The sequence below is a fragment of the Natrix helvetica genome (assembly GCF_964273705.1).
Source record: "Natrix helvetica genome assembly, chromosome: 2".
NCBI classification, from domain to species: Eukaryota; Metazoa; Chordata; class Lepidosauria; order Squamata; family Natricidae; genus Natrix; species Natrix helvetica.
In genome coordinates this window covers 70954703-70977791 of record NC_138552.1, presented here as the reverse complement: position 1 = coordinate 70977791, position 23089 = coordinate 70954703, and the positions used below count along the sequence as shown (strand labels likewise).

Sequence of the window (23089 nt, the reverse complement as noted above, 5' to 3'; positions counted from 1 at the left end):
TAAGTGGGAACCTGTCCATACTAGACAAGTTCAAATCACCAGGACCAGATGGATTACATCCCAAGATTCTAAAGGAACTGGCAAATGTGATCTCAGAATCACTGAACTATATCTTTCAAAGATCCTGGAGTATCAGGGAACTGCCAGAGGACTGGAAAAGAGCTGATGTAGTTACCATCTTCAAAAAGGGGGGCACAAGACTTCCGGTTCCGGCTGCTGACGGCGACGGGCAGGCTCTGCTCGCCCCGCGCTTTCCCGGTGGGCCCCTTACTCCTTGGGGGACACAGGACGCCCCGTAGAGGCTCCTGCCGGAGGGGCGGCACCGCAGGGGATCCTCCGAGTCAGCGGCGGCCAGGGGGGCCCCCGCATCGCCCCAGGCACTGGGGAGCATGATGGGGAGGCGCTCCGGCATCTTCGCTGCGAGGCAACGGGAAGAATAAACATTCTGAAGGATGCGGCTGCAGTGCGGTGAGGCGAAATCCACTCTCCATTCCCTTTGTATATGCGAAAGAAATTGCCAGCTATTTAAAATCTCCTTTCAGCTTGGCTTTGAGAAGTGCGGCTGGAGGGAGGGGGATTTCCCCCCCCCTCGGACAGGTGGCTGTTAACTATTGTTGCTCTCAGCCCTTGGGGGAGGAGGCAGGGAGAGAGCCAATTAATGACGCCACGCTCTTAGCAAAGGTGAATTTCGGATCTAAACTGATAATGGAATGATGATCTGGAAACTTTGGAAACTTTGAAACTTTTGTTATGCCTCCTAAGCCCGAAGCTGGCAGGGCAAGATGGCACACTCTTGTCTTCATAAACAGTGAAAACTGACTCTACCTATAAAACTTCAGGCATCCGGTCTTTGTCTCCGTGCTACTCAGATCAATCTCTTGCTGTTTGTGACTTTTTGGACTCCCTGGACTGAAAAACTTTACTCTATTGCCAGTGTGACTAGAAAAATCCTCTTCTGCCTGGACCTTTTGTCTCCTGAACTCTCTTGGCGGTTCTACCTTTCTGACTGATCATTCTCTGTACTGACTGAACTCTATAATGTCACGTAAAAAACCACCTCCTGGGAAGCCTGGCTTTGCTGCCTCTGCCCCGGCATCTACAACATCCAGTCCAAGTACACAATCAACGATAACATCTCTGATGCAGCCTAAAACCACTGAGACTGAATTTCAACAAATGTTTCAACAACTTCTACGGGGACAAGAAGAGATTAAAAGACAACTAAAAGAGGTGAAAGAAGAAATTAAAGAGAACCAGGACCAGATCAACAAAGATTCACAGAGACTGGATCTTTTGGAGGGTGGGATGGCTGAGATGAGGGAGGGGATGGAAGGGGTGCAGAAGGGGAACAAAGAACATGACACCCAACAGATGAAAATAGAATTTGAGAGAATGTCCTTTTACCTTAGATTCCAAAATGTGGTGGAGACAGATGATGAAGATATAAGGGACATTATGACAAGTATTTTGGCTGAATACATTCAGAAAGAGAAACAACAGATGGGGTGGGAACTAGATTTGGTTTATAGAGTGAATTCAGCCTATGCTAGAACACACAACGTACCCAGGGAGGTATACATTAAATTTCTCAGAAAAATCACAAGAGATGAAATTCTGAGCGCACAAAGGGGGCAAGCCTTGAAATACCAAGACAGGGAAATAACCATTCTGAAATAGATCCCCAAGAAAGTGAGGGAGAAAAGAAAAAGCTATTCGCAATTAGCGAAGAAACTATACCAGAAGGGGGTGTGGTTCAGAGGGTTGATGCCTGAAGGTATGTTAATATTCTGGGAGGACACACGAGTTAGAATTAATACACCCATAGAGGCGCAGGCCTTTATGGAAAAAAATAAAGTACTCCTAGATAAATCAGATGATCCTACAACAGACATGCAGGACACGGGAGGGGCCGGAGCTCTGCTGGCGGGGGGAGAAGGGGCAATACCAAGAAAACTCAGATCACAAAAATGAGTAAGAAAATCCACTTGACATAAATTGACCGAAATTATTAACTGAATTTACATGCTGACTATATATTGTTATTTAGTATTGAAATTTTTGGAATTGTATTTTATGAGTATGGAGGGAGGGGACTCCTGCCGCACATTGCAACTGCCAAAATTTGTAACCTTTCCTTTACCCTTTTCCTATATTATTTCTTAAAAAACCAATAAAATCTTTTTTTTAAAAAAAACAAAAACAAAAAGGGGGGCACAAAATAGATCCAGGAAACTACAGACCTATCAGCCTGCCCTCAATACCAGGGAAGATTCTGGAAAAGATAATCAAGCAATGAATCTGAGAACACCTAGAGGTAAAGTCATTTATTTATTTTTTTATTTTTTTATTTACTGAGCGCTTATAGACCGCCCCCTCTCCCGAAAGGGACTCGGGGCGGTGTACAGTCCATATAAGAAATACATCATATAAATAACTATATAATTAAACAATTAAAATTATTAAATAGGTAAATAGATACGAAGGAGGATAAAAGAAGGTTTAAAAGAACTGTACAGCTGAGTAAATAGTTTAAAACCCCTAAAAATATCCCATAAAATTAAATTTAAAAAACAATTCCCCTAAAATACCAGTTAAGAAATATGTTTGCCAGGAGGTAGCAGTTATGATTATGCCAGGCCAGCCAATCGGAACAGGTGTGTCTTCAATTTTTGTCGGAACCAAAAGCCAACATGAATTTGTCAAAAACAGATCATTGCATTCTTTGACAAAGTGACAAAATTAGTGGATCAGATGAATGATGTGGATGTAATTTACTTGGACTTCGGTAAGGCATTTGATAAAGTATATCACAACTTACTACTTGATAAGATAGAAGAATATGGGTTAGACAGCATCAACACCAGATGGATTCATAAGTGGCTGACCAATTGCACTCAAAGTGTAGTCCTCAATGGAACTACATCTACATGGAGGGAAGTTCACAGTGGGGTACCCCAAGGCTCTGTTTTAGGCCCAGTGCTCTTCAACATCTTCAGCAATGTTTTGGATGAGGGGATAGATGGGGAACTCATTATATTTGCAGACGGCATCAAGCTGGCAGGAAGAGCCAACACTTCATAAGATAGCTTAAGATACAAAAGGAGCTTGACAAACTTGAACATTGGGTACTATCTAACAAAATGAAATTCAATGGTGAAAAAAGTAAGGTTTATATTTAGGTAAGAAAAATCAAATGCACAGGTATAATGTAGGTTATACCTGGCTCAATAGTAGTAACTATGAAAGGAATATTGGAGTGTTAGTGGACAATCACTTGAATATAAGCCAGCAGCTGCCAGAAAGCCAACAAAGTTCTAGGCTGTATTAACAGAGGGATAGAATCAAGATCAAGTGAAGTATTAATACCACTTTATAATTCCTTGGTAAAACTACCCTTGGAATTCTGCATCCAGTTTTGGTTGCAGCAATGTAAAAAAGATGTTGACTCTAGAAAGTGTACAGAGAAGAACAACAAAGATAATTAGGGGACTGGAGACTAAAACATATGAAGAACGGTTGCAGGAACTGGGTATGTGTAGTTTAATTAAAAGAAGGACTAGGTGACATGATAGCAGTGTTCCAATATCTCAGGGATTGCCACAAAGAAGAGGGAGTCAAGCTACTCTCCAAAGCACCTGAAGGCAGGACAAGAAGCAATAGATGGAAACTAATGAAGAGGAGAAGCAACCTAGAAATAAAGAGAAATTTCTTGATAGTTAGAACAATAAATCAGTGGAACAACTTGCCTCCAGAAATTGTGAATGCTTCAACACTGTAAGTTTTTAAGAAGAAACTGCACAACCATTTTTCTGAAATGGTATAGAGCCATGATGGCAAACCTATAGCACATGTGCCAGAGGTGGCACACAGAGCCAAATGCAAGCCATCACCCCAGCTCAGCTCTGCTACGCATGCGCGCACATCTCCCGCCATCCAGCTGATCTTCGGGTCTTGGCTGTGCATACGCGGGGAGGCAGGGTGCATGTGGGGCTGGGGCGCATGCGGTGGAGTCACATGCGCATTGCATTTTGGGGGTACACGCATGCATGTGCACATTCGTGCACGCACACGAGCACTTTGGGCACTCAGTCCGGAAAAGGTTAGCCATCATTGGTATAGGGTTTTCTGCCTGAGCAGGACATTGGACTAGAAGACCTCCAAAAAGTCTCTTCCAACTCTGTTATTCTATTATATTCTTATATAATACTTATATAACATTCATACATACAAACAAAAACAACCTTTTCCACGTGAATTTAGAAAATTATTTCTATAACTTCATCAAAAGATAGACTTTAAGATTAGATATAACTGTAAGAAAAGATATTTTAAATTTAAATATATCAAAATTAGCAAACAAGGAACAGTAAATAGTATAATATACTGTAAAGAACACTAGAGTAGGAGACATTCTAGGACATGGAGAAGAAGCATATCTTTTCTTCAACCAAAACAATAAATACAAATATGCTTTGATTTAAAAAAGCAATTATTGTGGTGTGAACTTTAGATAGCAAAAAATAAAGAAACTGGGTTATTTTTAATGTACAGTATTTCTGACTATTCTATCTAAATATGCAAATTTAAAAACTATACAGAAATCCATGCACATTCATGATTTAGGTGTTAAATGAAAAGAAAATAATGATATAAAACTATTAAAAGAGAATTCAGTTTTAAAAATTTAGAATTGCTTTTCGTCTCTAATTTTCCTATCAATTAACCATCTAATGATGTTTTATTGTTCTCAGATCATTGTAGAAGCTACTGTTCTATTCTTGTAATATTTTTTAAGAATTTAACATCCTGTATTATTACAAAAATAATGGCAAAATATGATGTAATATTGCATCCTCTACGACAATGCCAATTTTTATATTATTTCATCCTCTTTCCAGAATACATACCTGATTTCCCAGCTCCATATTTTCTGAATAAACTGCTATTTGCTTTTTTTCTTGTCCTTCTGATAAGTAGCTGGCCGAAATGACAAGGACATCAAAACCATATTTATCTACAAATGCTTTCAGGTCTTCATTGATATTTCTGTGAAACAGATAATCCTGTAATATGACAAATCAACTATTTATTGAAGAAAGTAATTGAATTAACAACTGAGACTGTCACGTCCATATATACAAAGTGATATTTTAAGTCATTTGAAAACCTGGATTAATGATAGGTCTCTCAAGTCTTTCTTAGGATGCAATTTTCAGCAAAAATAAAAGCATCTTAGGCCATGTAAAATCTTAATTGGAAAGTGTAATATGATGATTATCGAGCCAGAGCTTTCAAACATTAACGATCTGATGTACAACATGAACTCAGTTGCATTATTCTGACAATCCCTCTTCTGCACTGCCCTTTCAAACTATTCTCCCAGGTCATTTATTCGGGCACATTGAACTATGGAAGAGTTTCTTTTTTAAAAAAATCTGTTTCTCTTTATGGAAATCCTCAGTTTTTATTTTAATCCTACAGCCATTTTTAAAATCTGCTTTGGGTTTATTGGGCTTACAATAAATAAGAAATGCTGTCAAACATATTTCATCATAAATAACACATGTAATGGATTAATATATAATAAAAATTACTGTTAATACTTGTTAATAATAATTGTTACTAACTTAACAGCTGCAATGATTCTCATAGCAACTATGACAAGAAAGGTCATAAAATGGGGCAAAACCCACTTAACAAATGTCTTGGCATCATACATTTTGGGTTCAATTGTAGTCTTAAGTCAAGGACTACTACATTAGCTCTATACCCCCAAGAGTTGAGGCAGGGATAAGCAAATAAATAAATACATACATATATTCAAACAATCTAATATGCAGAGCTCTTAGTGTTGAAGATTGTTCAATATACTGTTTTGACTAGTAAATATAGTATGCTAAATATAACCATTAACATTTCATGCTTCATATTTCCAATAAATTCCATGTTTTAATTTAACTTATTTCAGATTTAGAAGTCAAATTCCCATTAGATAATGTCTTAAAACTGAGCCTCAATAAAACTCTAGATTGAATTTTTAATCATTCACCCACATATTGGAACCTAAATCTGTAATAAGTTACAGTCACATTTTATTTCTAGATAGTTTAAGAGCGAAATCTACTTCAATTCCTCGAGTCATAAATAATTTCAATTTGCTTTGCCACTCCTAAGCTATTTAGACAAAAAATATGGAACTAATCCTACTTTTTTTTAAAGAAACTGGCTGTTTCCATTCTTTTGTGTGTGATATCTTGTGCTGCCATTATTTTCATAAGAATAAGCCCCTTAAATTATGCTCAGAAGCAATATGGCAATTTGCTTTTTTTTTTGTTATTTTATCCTGTAAAAACCTGCATATGTTTAAAATACTTAAAGGACAGGAAAAAAAATCCTGCTAACTTGCAATTCAAGTACAACACAGAGATATAGAGGTGCAGGAAGAAAATATACAGTCAAATATATTGTCTTTTTTTTTTTTTTTTGGTGAGAGAAATCTGTGGTAAACCTGCATAATTAAAAATAACACCATTTTAAACACAGGATTAAAATGAAATTTATTTTGTTTTTGTCCTTCTCAATAGTTAGAATACTTTCTGATTGATGGCATATGACAGTTGATTACTCAAGTGAGCTATGTGTAAATGTTCATTGTTCATACATCAGACTCTCTGGAGAAACTAACTGTGTCAATATTAACCTGCCCAAATTAAAAATAAGATGTCTTTTTTTGTTCTTCTTGCATGGGGAGCACAATATGGCTTTTGTCAGAGGCGCTTCATCATTTTGACTCAAAGAAACTGTCACTACAGTGTGGGATTTGTTATTCATGGCCAGATATCCTGATGGGTCTAATGAAGCCTTTCTGCTGACAACTCATTTGCTAAAAATATCCAACTATTGCAAAGTATAAATGAGGAATATATTTCTTTCCTCATTACTCTGCGTTTCCCCCACATTGACAATTATGTCATGAACCCCCAATGATCTTCAAGCTGGAATAAACTCAACTTTGCTTCTTCATGGCCAATGCTTCAGTTTGCTCTTTTCTGTTTTATGAACTCATGGGCAAACTTCGTGACATCTTTAAATTGCAATATAATACAGTAAACATCAGTGTTTTCGCACACATGCCGTGCCAACAGCCTGTGTGCTGTTTGTTGAAAAATGTGTGCTAATTACTGCGAACCCCCCTCCTGAACCCAGATATGGATGACTTTTTGATAAAAGTTTTCAGGTAATAGTAACACTGATTTGCTTTGTTGTGAAGAGAAAAAAAAGGAAGCCGATACTGATCCTCCCAGACTCCATTCTTCTTATTACAGTTTTCTTTCTAGAAAGTTCTATTATCTGCATTCTCATTGGATGCCTATTTTATCTAGTTTCCTACAGTTGCTGAAACCATGGTCTTTTTTTTTTTGCAACCAGTTAAGGCAAAGTAATTGGTTAACAGTAAGGTAAAGACAAAAATACCCACAATTTAAGTTTGATTCCTGATGATTACATGGATATATTCATGCAGCTTTCTTGGTAACAATACAAAAATCTTAAACCATTTTTTTTCTTTCAATGTATTTTTTAACCTGAGAGGTCCTTGCTGCTCTCTGAGCTTAGTTGTTTTCTTACAGATGTTTCATTACTCAAACTAGGTAACATCATCAATGCTCATCAGCAGTTTCTCCATAAGGTAAAGGTAAAAGTTCCCCTTGCACGTATGGGCTAGTTATTCCCAACTCTAGGGGGCGGTGCTCACCTCTGTTTTAAAGTCGAAGAGTCAGCGCTGTCCAAAGACGTCTCTGTGGTCATGTGGCCGGCATGACTAAACGCCGAAGGCGCATGGAATGCTGTTACCTTCCCACCAAAGGTGATCCCTATTTTTCTACTTGCCTTTTTACATGCTTTCGAACTGCTAGGTTGGCAGAAGCTGGGACAAGTAACAGGAGCTCACTCCATTACGTGCCACTAGGGATTTGAACCACCAAACTGCTGACCTTTCTGATTGACAAACTCAGCGTCTTAGCCACGTCCTTCCATACTCCATCATATTTATTTATTGTTTTTTCCTAACCTAAAAAGGCCTCAAACATACATTTTCCTTATATCAATATTGTTTCAACCCCTTGTTCATTTTGGTTGCCCTTTTTATTCTTTTTTAACAGCAGAAGTCAGAATTACATCTAATATTCCTCCAGCCATAGATCTGTATAAAACACTATATTAACACAGACATACAGAACTCTATATGGGGCTGTCCTTGAAAATCACCCAGAAACTTCTCTTGGCTCAGAATGCAGTGATGCAGGCAGTTCTGGGTGCCCCATAGCCTAATTACAGTATTGTGTGACTTGCAATGACTCTCTGGTTACTTCAGGGCAAAATTCAGAGTGCTGGTTTTCATCTTTAAAGCCCTGAATGGTGTGAGACCCAGCAATTTGAAGAGCCAGTTCTCTCCAAAGTTATTTGCCTGACCCAGCTTATCAAATAAGAGAAGCACATACCAGCACTCCCATCAAACAATATCATTGGGTGGGATATTCAGGAGGTGGATCTTCTTCATAGCAGTGCCTGCTTTGTGAAACAGGTTCTATCCTATAATCTGGGGGACACCATTAGAAGACCGTGCAGTCTTAGTTGTTCTCCCAGGCACTGAGCCTTTCAAAGGTATATTTGGTGTAGAGGTGCTATGGTACCTTGGTTAGCTTGTGGCTTTAATTCCGTAGAGTTTTTGCTTTATTTCTTATGTGTTTATAGAACTTGATTGTTGTTGACTACTCAAGATTAATACTGTACTAGACAACCCTGTGACCAATTGGTTCATCCTTTGAGAGAAAGGTAATGCAGCCTGATGTGACCAGAATGAACTTTTAGGATGACTATATTTTTTTTAATCCAATGCTAGAAAGTCCCATGATCATCTATTAAGAGTATATATAATAAATAAATAAATGATTGTAGTGGCAAATGAAGTTCAATAAGATCAATATTTATTTGCCTAAAAAGATACACATAACGACCAAGGATAAGGGGGAAAAAATAGTAGTGGGAAGAAAGAACTTCCGACTTTCTATCAGCTTCCTTATTGACTTGACTTGTGGGGAGCCTGTAGGGAGCATTGGAGATTGTGATCATGTGATCATAGAGATGGTGCAGTGGCCATAATTTTGCATTTAAAACCGGTCATCATAGAAATTTCAATTGCACAGGATTAACGGATCCCAGATTTTTTTACACATTATTTATGTTAGCATAGTTTAAGTACCTCGATTCAAAAATTGTTGCAACTTTGGCATACAAACAGACAAATAGATATACACAATGAGAGTTTCAGTAGTACTTTGATGAGAAATCATATAAAACTTTCAAATAAATTAAGTGAATACATAAATACTTCTATTTTTTAAAAAATTATTCATTATAGCAGTGTTTTTCAACCTTGGCCTTCCTGAAGATGCGTGGACTTCAACTCCCAGAATTCCCCAGCCAGCTTTGCTGGCTGGGGGATTCTGGGAGTTGAAGTCCACGCATCTTCAGGTAGGCCAAGGTTGAGAAACACTGCATTATAGGACTGTTTCTTAACGGCAGAAGTTTGTTTTCATCAAGCTAGTCACTACTAGGCTTAGAATTCTTTCCTGGTCAATTGTACCAACTCGAACCATATGCATATTAAGGGTTTTTTGACACATTATTCATCATTTTACGCCACATTTCCCTTTTTTAACTTTACTGTCTTCTGACAGGAAAATTCTTCACTGCCCCTTTTTAACTATTTTAAGTAATGTGAGGCCAGGAATCAATTCAATGCTCATCTAAATCATAGATCATTTATGAACAAGCAAAAGAACAGTTTTCCCTAATGATATTTTATTATCTACTGTCTTGTTTATTTTGGAATCTAAAGTACAAAAGCACTTTAGGGATGGAACTTCTACAAAACTTCGTTGTTTTACACTTAAAGACGTTTTCTTGAAAAGCTGCTCAAACATATCCATAGTATGCCTTTCCACAATCTGTTTTTACACCTAAGACACCAAGAGAAATGTGCTGTTTAACAAAAGTACCATGGTCAGGCTTCAAGTGATAAAGTACTAAACTGTGCAGAAAAATGACCAGCATAGTTACTGTCCAGGAGCTGTCTATTAGTAAGACTGTCCCAGGTGTAAATTTATATTCAGTAATTTGTAGCATCATCCATGCAGTATCACTGTCATGCAAACATGGTAATAAAGAAACACATTTCTTGCTGTCAAGAAAATGTCTAGGAAAATTAATCAACCATTCATCCATCCAGGCTCTTTGCATACCCTTTTCTCAAAGAGGGAAAGCTAAGAGATTCTTTGCATGTTCCGTGCACTCATTGCAATAGACTATTGAATCCATCAAGCTTGAGTTGATTTATTGAACTGTCTCTTAGCACAGCAGTACTACTACAGCAAATGAACTGATAACAACTTCAAAAAAAAAAAGACCCAGTAATGTTCAGCAGTATCTGATGCATTAAGTTCCTTCTCACAGATTAAAGATTTTTTAAAGGTCTTGAATCGTGGCTCAGCAAACAACTGAGTTTTGCAAAATGATAAAAGTTAGAATATTTGGAAAACAATTTGAAGACGCTGCTAATGCCCTTCTCATGCATATAGTCAAATATATTAATACATTTTAGCATGGATGCAATTAAGTTCCAGCACATCTTGGCATTCAGCAAATTTGCATTTACACAGTTGTGCTGATGGGCAAATTGTTTCAGCAATAGAATAAAGATAGTTCCCTGTGTATCTTGAATATATATTGTTGTATTCATATAACCTCTGAGACAGTATCCCAGATAAGTTTCTACTCCATGTTTGGATGGAGAATCCCAATTTCAAAGAGTGAAATCCATTATCAGGTTCCCCCTCCTGCTCTCCACAAATCTCTGCAACTAGCTTTTTCTGATACTGTCAGATTTGAACCCAAAGGTGCTTTTTCAAGAGGCAACTGGACTTTTCTGCTTTTTCTTTGAAGACATTTCGCTTCTCACCCAAGAAGCTTCTTCAGCTCTAACTGAATGATGGGGAATGGAAAGATTATCTGGAAGGATCCAGTCTGAGCTGAAGAAGCTTCTTGGATGAGAAGCGAAACGTCTTCAAGGAAAAAACCAGAAAGTCCAGTTGCCTTTTGAAATAAGCACCTTTGGGACAACCATGACCTGGATAACTGAGAATCCCCATAGATTTTCAGATTTGAATTTCCTAAAAGGAGACACGATGTCAAGGGGACAAAGATAGGCTATTCTGCCAGTCTTTGACATATTTGAAGCATATCTCTCTCATTATTTTGAATGAGAACTTTGTCTTTTTTTTCCTTTGGAGGAAAAATAAGGCAGATCATCTGTGGGAAAGCTAGTAGACAGCAGGTACCTCTATTTTGGTGCACTCTAGCCAATGAGGCTGACTGCTTTCTCAGGAGATAGTCCTATTTGCTCAGACTGGATATAAATTCCACCTAAATCCATAGGCAACAGAGTCTGCAGGGGAGAGTCAAAACCAACAGGATGGCAGAGAGAACATCACAATGCAAGTCCTACCCATGTCATATGTGTATTGGTTATCATCACACACATTCAGGATGTGTGGAGCTTGTATCCCTATTCTCCATTTGGCATCTTGCTTTTTTCCCCATATACATAAATGCAGCTGTTAGAGGGGAAACTTTTTAAGTGGATATGCATATGACCGCCTAATAATCAAATATCCACATGCTTAGAAAAGAGTTCTTCTGGCAAAAACAGCAATCTGCAACAATATATAAATGTGCTACAACCCACAGAGTCCATTCATCACTCAGTAGCTTTGGTTCTTTTTCATAAAGATATGTGACCTCTGCTCATTAGATTTCATTAGCAGGACACCATGCAAGGTTCCTTCTCAGATGATAGACTAGAAAACTAAACGCCATCGCCTAAAGGATTCGTGGGAACAAGCCCATCTTCAATCTTTGTCCCTGGGAGGCACTTTTAACACCTGCCAACCACAGCACTATCATCAGAAAAACATTTTACAGATTTATCTTCAGGCTGGTGATTATAAGAGATAATTTGTTTGGAGTATAGATAAAGTTGGTCTAGCATAAACAAACTCGACACTCAAATTACATGATGAAGATCATTAACTGTTGGTTTAACCACTACTGATCTGAAAAAGATGAGGCATTAGCTCAAAATTATAGAGATTGTTGTTGTTGTTGTTGTTGTTGCTTTAAACTAAAATCTATTAGTCACAAATAGATGAAAATTTTATTGGGGTATTTTACTTTTCCTATTTAGCGAATCCTTCATTTTACATTGCTTGGATATTTTAATTCATATCTAAGTATGAATCTGTACACTGATACCTAGAATATTTTATCCCTGATTTTTTACAGCCCTGAATAGCTATTCTTAAATGCAAGTTTATTTGTTCGAAAATAGATTATTTTTTAAAAAAATTCATACTAAAAGCAGTATTAATTGATACTGTAGGTATCAATTAATATAGTTCTAAAACTCACTCCTGTCACACCAAAATAACTTCTGATTTCTTCTACTGGTGTTATCTTTGCAATTACTAGCAGAGTCATGTTACTTATATGCCCACACATATTTACTCAGAGAACAAGTTGTTTATTAAGCATTGTGTATAGAATACGGTTTTTGGCTGGAAAAGCTCACAAACTAAAAAAACAAACTTAGATGATCATAAGAAATATTTTCAGATATTTTCAGCAAAATATATTCTATATCCTAACCAACTATTTTCCAAATGTTATCACTGGAAATTTTATTTTTAGTATGTCAGGATTTAAAAACATTTATGATGTCTTTTATATAAATGGACATCATAAGCAGAATAAAGTTGTTAACCATCAATGGCATTGCAGAAAAGACAGTGCTAATACAGGTTTTTGTCCCTAGACAGGCTAGGCATAAAGTTTTCTATCCACTTTTTTTCACAAATCATGCATAATTGAAATCCAAAACATGAAAACCAAAGGTACTTAAAGCATTAAAAACCATTGTAAGTCTTCCTGCTCATCTCCCTTAGATTAAAATATGTCCCTTCCAACCTTGTTTCTGAAATATTCTTTTTCAGAGTCTTTTTTTATAAATTCTCTAGTGTTTATTTTGTTCTCTCCTCTTAAGCCCCAGGCCTCTAGGTTCCCTGGGCAAGCCATTTTTCAAGGCTTCTTTCTGCAAGTTCAGGTTTTCCTTTGTGAAGGTTTATTCCCAGCCAAATTAACAATTCTCCTTTCATTTCACAGAAACCAAGTGCAAATTCCTTTCTCTTTTTGAGCATTTCAAACCATTACTCTCATTCAGACAGTGTCAAAATATCATTACCATAGCATAGCATAATGCAGAATAAGCATAAAACCAAAATATTGCCATAAATGCCTGCCTTATAATAATATGCTACTAATAATATTGTGGCATAAGAATATCAAGGAAACGGAGTTGGAAAACAAGGGTAAAAATATATGTTCTCCATTAAATCCTCTTGAAAGTGAAAAAAACAGAAAACAATTCAATTTTCACAGAAATATTTTGTCATTAACTGAATCTAATTATTTATTTTACTCATTTACATGTTTTTACACACACACACACACCAATCAAATAAAATCAAAACAATTATTTTATACCAAAAATTTGAAAATACAATGGTAAAATATAAAACAAGTATTCTAATCGTTCTTTGTAATTCCGCTGCTGTTTTGCTAAAGACCCTAGTAAACACTCATGGTTATATGAATTAGAAGATGCCTTTAGCAACTCATTTATTAAACAGTCAGTTCCTTCAGAGGAAATGGTAAGACTCATTATCCTATCAACAATGAAAAAAATATATCCAGATGTCCATCCTATGCAAAATGTTCCAATAGCTGTTGTTGGACATTCACCAGCTGTAAACACATATTTTCCCCTGGAATACAGCAAGTAGGACAGATATCTCTAACTGCTTAATCAGTCAATATTTTTAATTTTAAAAGTAGGCTCCAAGTAGAGAAACCTATCACATGCAGGGAGAAGCAATTGGAAATATGAAGCTAAAGGAGGAGGGCTATTCAGTCTGCCGAATTTTGAGAATTGTAAAAGTCTAAAAGAAATGCGTTTTGGTTAAAAAGATCTAAAAGCTTGAGGAGGACTGAATATTTTAGGGGCACTAAGTATTTGCAAAAGCTATGGAATGCTGAATGTTAATTAGAAATAAAACTTATGAAACTTAGAGGAGATGGGAAAAGAATGCATTTCTTGAGGACAGTTAATAATCAAAGTGATCTATTACAAGGGAGATTATAATTTATGAATTCAACAATTTACATGTTGCTTCCCAATCCTAGACCCTTTACCAACGGAATCAAGACCCAGAATACAAAATATTAATATGTTCACCAGAACTGGACTAAGGTTCTTGCGTTTAATACCATGATATCTCTTGCACTAACACATTCAGAAGGATTTATTTACCAATTTAAGGATGCTGAGCTCCCATTGATTTTTCTTCATAATTGCTTTTCATATCAGCCCAACCCTTTTCTAGCAGAAAGAATAATTAGGTACTTCAGCATGGAAGCCAGTGCAGTTGCATATATTAATACTATAACATAAATCTAGAGCAGGGGTGTCAAACTAGGTAGTCATGGCAGTGGCGGGACTTTTTCCCCCTTCGCTAAACCGGGCATGGCCAGAGTGTTATACATCCAGCCCGCAGCTGGGAGTTTGACAGCCATGATCTAGAGTGTTGCTGTGGTGCTAAATTCTGTGTGGTTTTGTGTTGTTTTTGACTTAGCACAGGGACGAGCACCTATGACTCCGTCATCACCTGTGGACTTCAACTCCCAGAATTCCCCAGCCAAACCTGGATCAGGATTTCTGGGAGTTCAAGTCCACAGATCATAAAGGGACCTATCTAGGAATAACTATGAGTAGCTATGGCGTCCTTTGGTCTGGAAAGATAAATATGGTTAAATCAAATAACCGTCCCCAAACTTTGAAGACACTAACATATTTCAGTATCCTCCCAGATTCAAACTAACATTGTTCCATTGGACAGAGTGGGGAAAAACTCAGTTGGATTCATAGCTGTCATGTCTTCTTAGAATGCGCTATGTCAAATTGGAAACACCCACTTTATAATTCCCTATCTGGCTAAATAGCCAAACATTTATTTCATACAATTTTGTTTCCTTGAATGGGACTAAATGTTGTTACATTTACATTTGTTACATTTGTAAAACTAAACATGCTGTGATTGCCTTAATAACTTAGCTCTAAATTTATACTGACTTATTTTATTTGAAATACAAACATAGTTACATTGCTTCAATTATTGGTCTACCTATAGAATTTTGGCCAGTAACATAATTAAAATTATTTTCATAGATGAGTTTTAAAAGATCCTCCAAGACACAATACTGTTCAATTTTCCACTCTGTTGGGAACAGAACACCAGTATTTGAGCGCAAAATTGGGAATTTGAACTTCGAAAAATCTCTAAAAATAGTATGAAAAAATAGTAAATCTTTCAGCCAGGCAGAATGAGTTGAGGGTATGCCTCCATAATATTTCAGACTTTTTAAAAAATTAACTCTCTTCTATTGTACAGTAGAAGATTTTCCATAAAACCCTGGAAAATGTCAGAGATATGAGAAAGTATTTCCATTCTTGTTTTTACCCTGCCAGCACACTCTAATGTCATTATAGTTCTTCTGTAACAATTTTCAGTTAGACATTCTAAGTATTAGGGTAAACAAAATAAGTAATATGGGAGAAAGCCTTTGGCGTCTAATCAAATATCCAACAACCTCACTTAGTATCCTTTCTTTCCTCAGTTTAAAATACATTGACTAGAAACTAGGATTGAAATAATGGTTTCAATAATTAAAGACAATTAATATTGCCTTTAACGGCGCGGTGGCTCAGTGGCTAAAACTCTGAGCTTGTCAATCAGAAAGGTTGACAGTTCAAATCCCTAGAGCCGCGTAATGGAGTGAGCTCCCATTACTTGTCCCAGCCTAGCAGTTCAAAAGCAAGTAAAAATGCAAGTAGAAAAATAGGAACCACTTTTGGTGGGAAGGTAACAGTGTTCCATGCACCTTTGGTGTTTAATCATGCCGGCCACATGACCATGGAGACGTCTTCGGACAGCGCTGGCTCTTTGGCTTTTAAATTGAGATGAGCACCTCCCCCCCTAGAGTCAGGAATGACTAGCACATATGTGCAAGGGGAACCTTTACCTTTAATATTTTATTGCCTTAATTGCCTAATATTGACAAGTAACATTTTATTTACTCCTTTTCTGTGTTTCTCATCTTGTTAGTGTACTTTGCTTAACACTGCCAATCCTGTAAGGAAATAACGTAGGTGTACAGAACAGGTAGTCCTCAACTTACAACAGTTCATTTAATGACCGTTCAAAATTACAACGGCACTGAAAAAAGTGAGCTATGGTCATTTTACTCATGACCATTTGTAGCATTCCCAAGGTCACATGATCAAAATTCAGCTGCTTGGGAACTAGTTCATATTTATGACGGTTGCAGTGTCGTGGGGTCATGTGTGGAGCTTTTGCGACCTTCTGACAAGGTCAGAAGCCAGATTCGCTTAAACACCGTGCTACTGACTAACTTAACAATTGAAACAATTAACAACAGTGGCAAGAAAGGTAGTAAAATAAGGCAAAACTCACTTAACAAATGTTTCACTTAGAAACGTAAATGTTGGGCTCAAAGTAAGTCGAGGACTTCCCTTTATAGGTACAAGTGAAGAAACGTCTGTATTCCCCAACAATTACAGCCACTAGGTGGCGGTGTTAAACTATCTGTACTCAGAGCAATCTTGTTTTTCTTCTACAATCTTCTACAATTAAATATTGTAGTCAGATTGTTCTAGGTCTCTCCCTTCCATTTCTTCTTTAAAGAACTGAGAGCCACTGAGAAGGAAGGAAGTGAGACAGAAGCAGCAAAATCAAAAGAAGTGACTTAACTGAAGCCCAGCTTTGCTTTATATAAAATATAGTTCCTTTTAATACTGTATAATTAGGTTGCTTTTCTCAATTTTACACATTTTCCCCCTACTTTCATTTTAGGAAAACAGACTATGCAGTTTGTAAATATAGACAAGGACTACATTTGTTTGTTAAATGTAGTGAAGATTGAAGATGTAAAGAGACAGCCAAGTGTAATCAGAGCAGAAGATACCAAAACCAGACATTCAAGTATATAATATACAAATAAGAAGTCACCAGTTGACCTATGAGAAATGCATGAGTTTTAATCTCAGGATACAGAATGAGTAGTACTCTATTATTAACATATTCTGAAAACTAAGTAACAATTTCCTAAAACCTTGAAACAAAAACCTTTTAACAGAAAATGATGCATCAAACTCTAACAGTCCATCAAGGTTGCTAATGGATGTTAATAGCATCTATTGCAGCATAATGCTACTTTCCCAATAGCTATTTGTTGAGTGTGTGTGTGTGTGTGTGTGTGTGTGTGTGTGTGTGTGTGCAAGAGCTCTATGTCTAATCTCAGCAGACATCCTTCATTTATTTATAATCATTTGGTTCAAACTACAAAAAATGCCAAGGTACATTCATTTTTCTAGCCAGATTGGCAACCCAAAAAGCTATGCACAAACTGGAGGAATAGGATGAGAACATAAACTCATCTTTCCAGAACATGGACTTATCTGTTCTGGAAACAGATAAGGAGCGCTGGGAAAACTCACCAGCAGTCATAAATGAGTTGTATGAGCAGCAAAGGAACAGACAGACAAGGAGGAGGTAAAGCTGCTTACAAACAAGCCTTTCTTTGTTTCTTTGGCACTGGGATTTATATGCAGTGGTAAAGATTGTGGGTTAATAAACATGTAAGGTAAAGGTTCCCCTTGCACATATGTGCTAGTTGTTCCCGTCTCTAGGGGGCATTGTTCATCTCTGTTTCAAAGCTGAAGAGCCAGCGCTGTCCGAAGACATTTCCATGGTCATGTGGCTGGCGTGACTAAACGCCGAAGGCACACAGAACACTGTTACCTTCCCACCAAAGGTGGTCCCAATTTTTCTACTTGCATTTTTACGTGCTTTTGAACTGCTAGGTTGGCAGAAGCTGGGACAAGTAACTGGAGCTCATTCCGTTACACGGCACTAGGGATTCGAACCGCCGAACTGCCGACCTTTTTGATCGACAAGCTCAGTGTTTTAGCCACTGAACCACTGCGTCCCTCATGTATATAAACATGTAGTAACTCTTTAAGGAGGTGTAGTTCCATGAGCCTCTTCATTATAAAGGCCATATTTTCTTCTGTGTCAAAATACCTAAACAGTTCCCCATAATTTATGTTGTGGGATAACAACCCCCCTCAAGTAATAGTCATTCAAAATAAAAATTGAGGCTAATATTCTGAAACTATTTCTAAATGTTAGACTCTAATATCTCTAAATATTTCAAGCAATCTGAATTCATTACAATGGCTCTTTAGCTACTCATTACAATGGCATTCATCTACTCATATGCATCCATGTGAGTTGGATTTTTAATTATCTCAACAAAAGTTCATGTTTGCTTTCTTAATCATTTAAAAGTTTCTACAAATGATGGAAACTGTTCAAACTCATACAAAGAGGAATACAACTTTTGGCAAACTATTTTAAGCAATGAAACTTAAAGGACATAATGGGTTTTATGGAGGGAAGGTTATCTGCAGATTGTCATACAATAAAAAAAAATATCTTTAATGTTAAAAATGTAAAATGTTGAATTGCGTCAGACATGAACACTGGATTAATGTCAATTGTTCAATAATTAGATTCTGTATATTTAAAATATTTAATTAATGAACTATTGACATTAATCCAGTGTGGGAATGAGTTGTTAGTTTCATATGAAAACAGGTTGAAATGCCTTTGTGCATTTCGGTTATTGTTTGACTATCTCTGGATATGAACATTTGCTTTGAAATTAGGTTTCCTGGCCACTGGGTGGCTGCAACTTTCCAGAAAAACATCATTTTACACAGAATGCTTCTCAAGGTTTTTTCTAACAAGCAAGTTGGTGTTTGGGATTTTATATTCATTGAGTTCCACTGACACAGCAGCAGACTTAAAAGTATTAGGCATAAGTTGCACTGCATCAATGCAATGCCTGGTCACAATAAGCTGGGAAATCACAGCACTCATTGTTGTTGTTGTTGTTGTTGTTGTTGTTGTTGTTTTGTTTATGATGCCATAATCTGCATTTCAGAGTAGGGTCCATAGGAATTCTACACAAGAAATTCCTTTTCAGTGTATTTTACCCAACAGCATTCTTGCCTTGATAGGGAAGAATGCATGCACTTTCCTGAGCTTCTTGGAAAAATAATTTATGAATGAGTGGTATGAATGAGTGATAATCAATGTTCACTGATAAATACAATTAAATAAATTATTAAAAAATAAATCTACTTTTGCAGCGATTGTAAAACTCCATGTTTTTATTATGTATCATTCTTCCATCTGCCCAAGAATGGTGATGCTAACTGTATTCATACTGATGCCAACAGTCTCAACACCAACATCACTAATGAATGAAAATATTACCCGGAAAGGCTGATTTCAACTGCCATCATAGAAAATAACAAAAATTGACTCCATTATAGTGATGACCACAGTATCACAAGAACAATTAACTTCATATCCTGGGATTATTTGCAACTTTTTCTAAAGTGGATCCCAAAATTAGGAATAGTTCTTCATGTGTTGTTGAACTTTTTAATATGCAACCTTAAGTTTTTAATATGGATAATTCAGCTACATTAAATCGGGTTATATTGCATTGAGAAAAACACAGATGATTGTGTAGAATAATTTTCTAAATGCTTAAATATTTTTCTGCTACAATGAAATTTAATTGGATTTCAAAATGTATTTTCTATGTGCTACTAAATATTGAATAAAAATAAAAATAACAAGAAATCCAAACCATTGTCCTTGATCCTCATAATACCCTATTTATTTCAGAAATAAACTTGGGATCAGATTATTGTACACTTCATCAACTTCTCAGCATGTTAGATAATGAATGTTTCATTTACATTGCTAATTGACAAGCCGTGGTTCCCTCAACCTCTAACCCTTAAGATTTATCACATTATCACCATATGTCAATATAATTGCACTTTCCAGATTTAAACAAAAAGAAAGCTTGTAAGGAACATATTAATGTAAAAAAATAACACTAAGTCTAGACATGAATTCACAAAAGGTCATTAATATTAGCTATTATTATTATAAGCAAATATTCAGCAAATATAGGAAGTTAAATTCTACATTAGAATATTATGATAAAACTTTAACTGAAATAGAAGTGTTACTTTAATTTTCAACTAAAGAATGTGTTTCATAAAAGATGAAAAGAGGGACAGATTTTAGGTAAAATATAAAAGTCTATGCTTATAGGTAAAGTTGTTCAGAATTTAAAATATGTGTCTCTGGTGATTATATTGGTGCAACCTTAGTACCAGTTTTAGAAGCCAGAACATCCAAAGTTGAGTATATACTCTTGATATTATTAGGTTTGTCAACATGGGTCTATATCAGTGGTGGGTTTCAAAATTTTTTAGAACCTCTTCTGTAGGTGTGGTCTGCTTTGTGGGAGTGGCTTGCCAGCCATGTGACTGGGTGGGAGTGGCTTGCCAGCCATGTGACTGGGTGGGTATGGCCAACTTGTAAAATGTGGTGAAACTCACTTAACAACGCTCTTGCTTAGCAACCAAAATGTTGGCTCAGAAACTTTTTGAAGCACGCAAGTCTTAAAGCTGTCAGGTTACAAGACCCCTGCATCCCTAACCCTTTAGAAAAAACCCCAGGGGTGTTCAAACTTGACATCTTTAAGACTTGTGGACTTCAACTCCCAGAATTCCTCCTCCAGTCATGTTGGCTCAGGAACTCTGACATTGTGCAAGTCTTAAAGCTGTCAAGTTACAAGACCCCTGCACCCCTAACCATTTAGAAAAAAACCCCAGGGTTGTTCAAATTTGACAGCTTTAAGACTTGTGGACTTCAACTCCCAGAATTCCTCCTCTCGCTCTTCATCTTGATGATGTGCGGATGGGCGGGGTGAAGTCCACAAGTCTTAAAGTTCCCAAGTTTGGACACCCCTGGTATAAGGGTGAAGGGAGCTGGAACCGGTTCTAAATGGCACTGTAGATTTGTGGAACCTCTTTTGTAGAAGAGGTTAGAACTGGCAGGAACCCACCCCTAGTCTACATTCAGTGTTACCATGACAGATGTCTGAGATGCATGATAGCAGAAGAAGGAGTAGCAAAATGAGAAGAGTTGACAAAGAGAAACTTGTAATTTCTTCCCTAGTTTGTGTGCTGATAAATTGAATACTTTGTGGTTGGCCATGGCTACCATTTTAGCCATTTTCTGTATATGCAAGCTAGTCCACAACATTTTCTCCTTAATATTTGCTGATGTAATAGAACAACTGGACAGGAAGTGGGGGAGAGAATATTTCTGGCTAATACATGCTGCTAATACATTTATAATGTGTTTTATTTATGTTTGTGATTCGTTATCTTTCATTACAAATTACATTCAGCAGGCATAAAAGGGAATCTCTATATTGAACCTGAATTGAGCTACTGACAAAGATACATTTGCACTGTTGCAAAGCAATATCCAATAAGAGGAAACCTGAGTAAAAGCCACTGAATCTGAGTAGAAAGCTCTTAAGATCAGTATTAAACGCAGGAAATCAAGGGTGAATATTGCACTTATGTAGCACATATCCTTGATTCTCAGGTACCCCAAGGGGATTTGCAATCCTGCCTCTCAGTCCAACACCGCACTTCAGAAAAAATGCACTTGAGTTACACCAGAGGGGATGTTTACCGCTAGATCTTTAAGGCATGCCAAAGGAAGTGTTAATAAAAAAAAATAAGACTGCAAAAGCCTTACACAACTTTCCGTTTCCTCCAAAAGAAGAATTTCACGTTTAAACTTAGGACAAACAAGAGAAGATAGCAGCAAAACTATTGTGGAATCAAGTGTATAGGGCGCTACTAAAGCTAGCCAGTGTTCTGTTAGTCTTTGGCGTTTAGTCGTGCCGGCCACATGATCATGGAGACATCTTCGGACAGTGCGGGCTCTTTGGCTTTGAAACGGAGATGAGCACCACCTCCTAGAGTCAGGAGCGTCGAGCACATATGTGCAAGGGGAACTTTACCTTTAAAGCTAGACTTCACATACTGTAGCAATTATTCATGAGCATCTATCCTACAAATCCTGACATTACTAGCACAAAAATATCTTAGGTTAAACATTGCTATCCCTATTCACCAAACAGTGTTTGGAACTAGCAAAATATCTCAGTTAGGAATGGGAGTTACAAAAACCTGTCGATTTACATTAAAAAGCAGCTATTTTTGCTTGAGAAGAACAGAAAGACATGAAAAGCTTTTAACAACATATATCAAACTGTGCATTTGATGATATGAGTTAGATATATGCATATTTCAGTTGTCCATTTCCAGCTGCTTTGTGGCATCAAACTTTTTTTTATGTTAACAGATCACATTATTATCACATTTAGAAAAGAGTAATGGCATAGGGCGTTGATACATCGTTGGCAGCACAGAGTGCTATTTGAAACATGTTTAGTCTTTGCATTTCTAATAGTAGACCGGAGATACACGAATTTTAGCATTAAGCTGATGTTTCATGATATAAAATGATTTAGCACAATAAATGAATATACTGTACTGTAAGTTCCATAGAAAATGTCTTGTGCCATGAAGAATGATTTAAGAAAGTAGTCTCCTCTCAATAGCTAAAATGGCTATATCAAATTTTGTTTTGATATTACACCATAATATTCTGAAATAGCAACAATGGTGACAAATGTGATTTTAAAAATAAAATAAAAATATAACATTCCAGTGAGTTTCTAAAGGTAAAGGTTCCCTTCGCACATATGTGCTACTCATTCCTGACTCTAGAGGGTGGTGCTCATCTCCATTTCAAAGCTGAAGAGCCAGTGCTGTTCAAATATGTCTCCGTGGTCATGTGGCCGGCATGACTAAACACCATGG

At 36.9% G+C, this 23089-nt stretch overlaps 1 protein-coding gene across 5 annotated transcripts in view; it reads right to left on the bottom strand.

Annotated features, from left to right (window-relative positions):
* Positions 1 to 23089, bottom strand: part of PRUNE2 (prune homolog 2 with BCH domain) — a 117577-nt gene that overhangs the window by 48751 nt on the left and 45737 nt on the right. For all 5 annotated transcript variants that reach the window (XM_081940221.1, XM_081940224.1, XM_081940222.1 and 2 more), the window contains exon 7: positions 4908 to 5063. In XM_081940221.1, coding sequence (XP_081796347.1) covers positions 4908 to 5063 — 156 coding nt within the window. The remainder of the gene's footprint in view (positions 1 to 4907; positions 5064 to 23089) is intronic.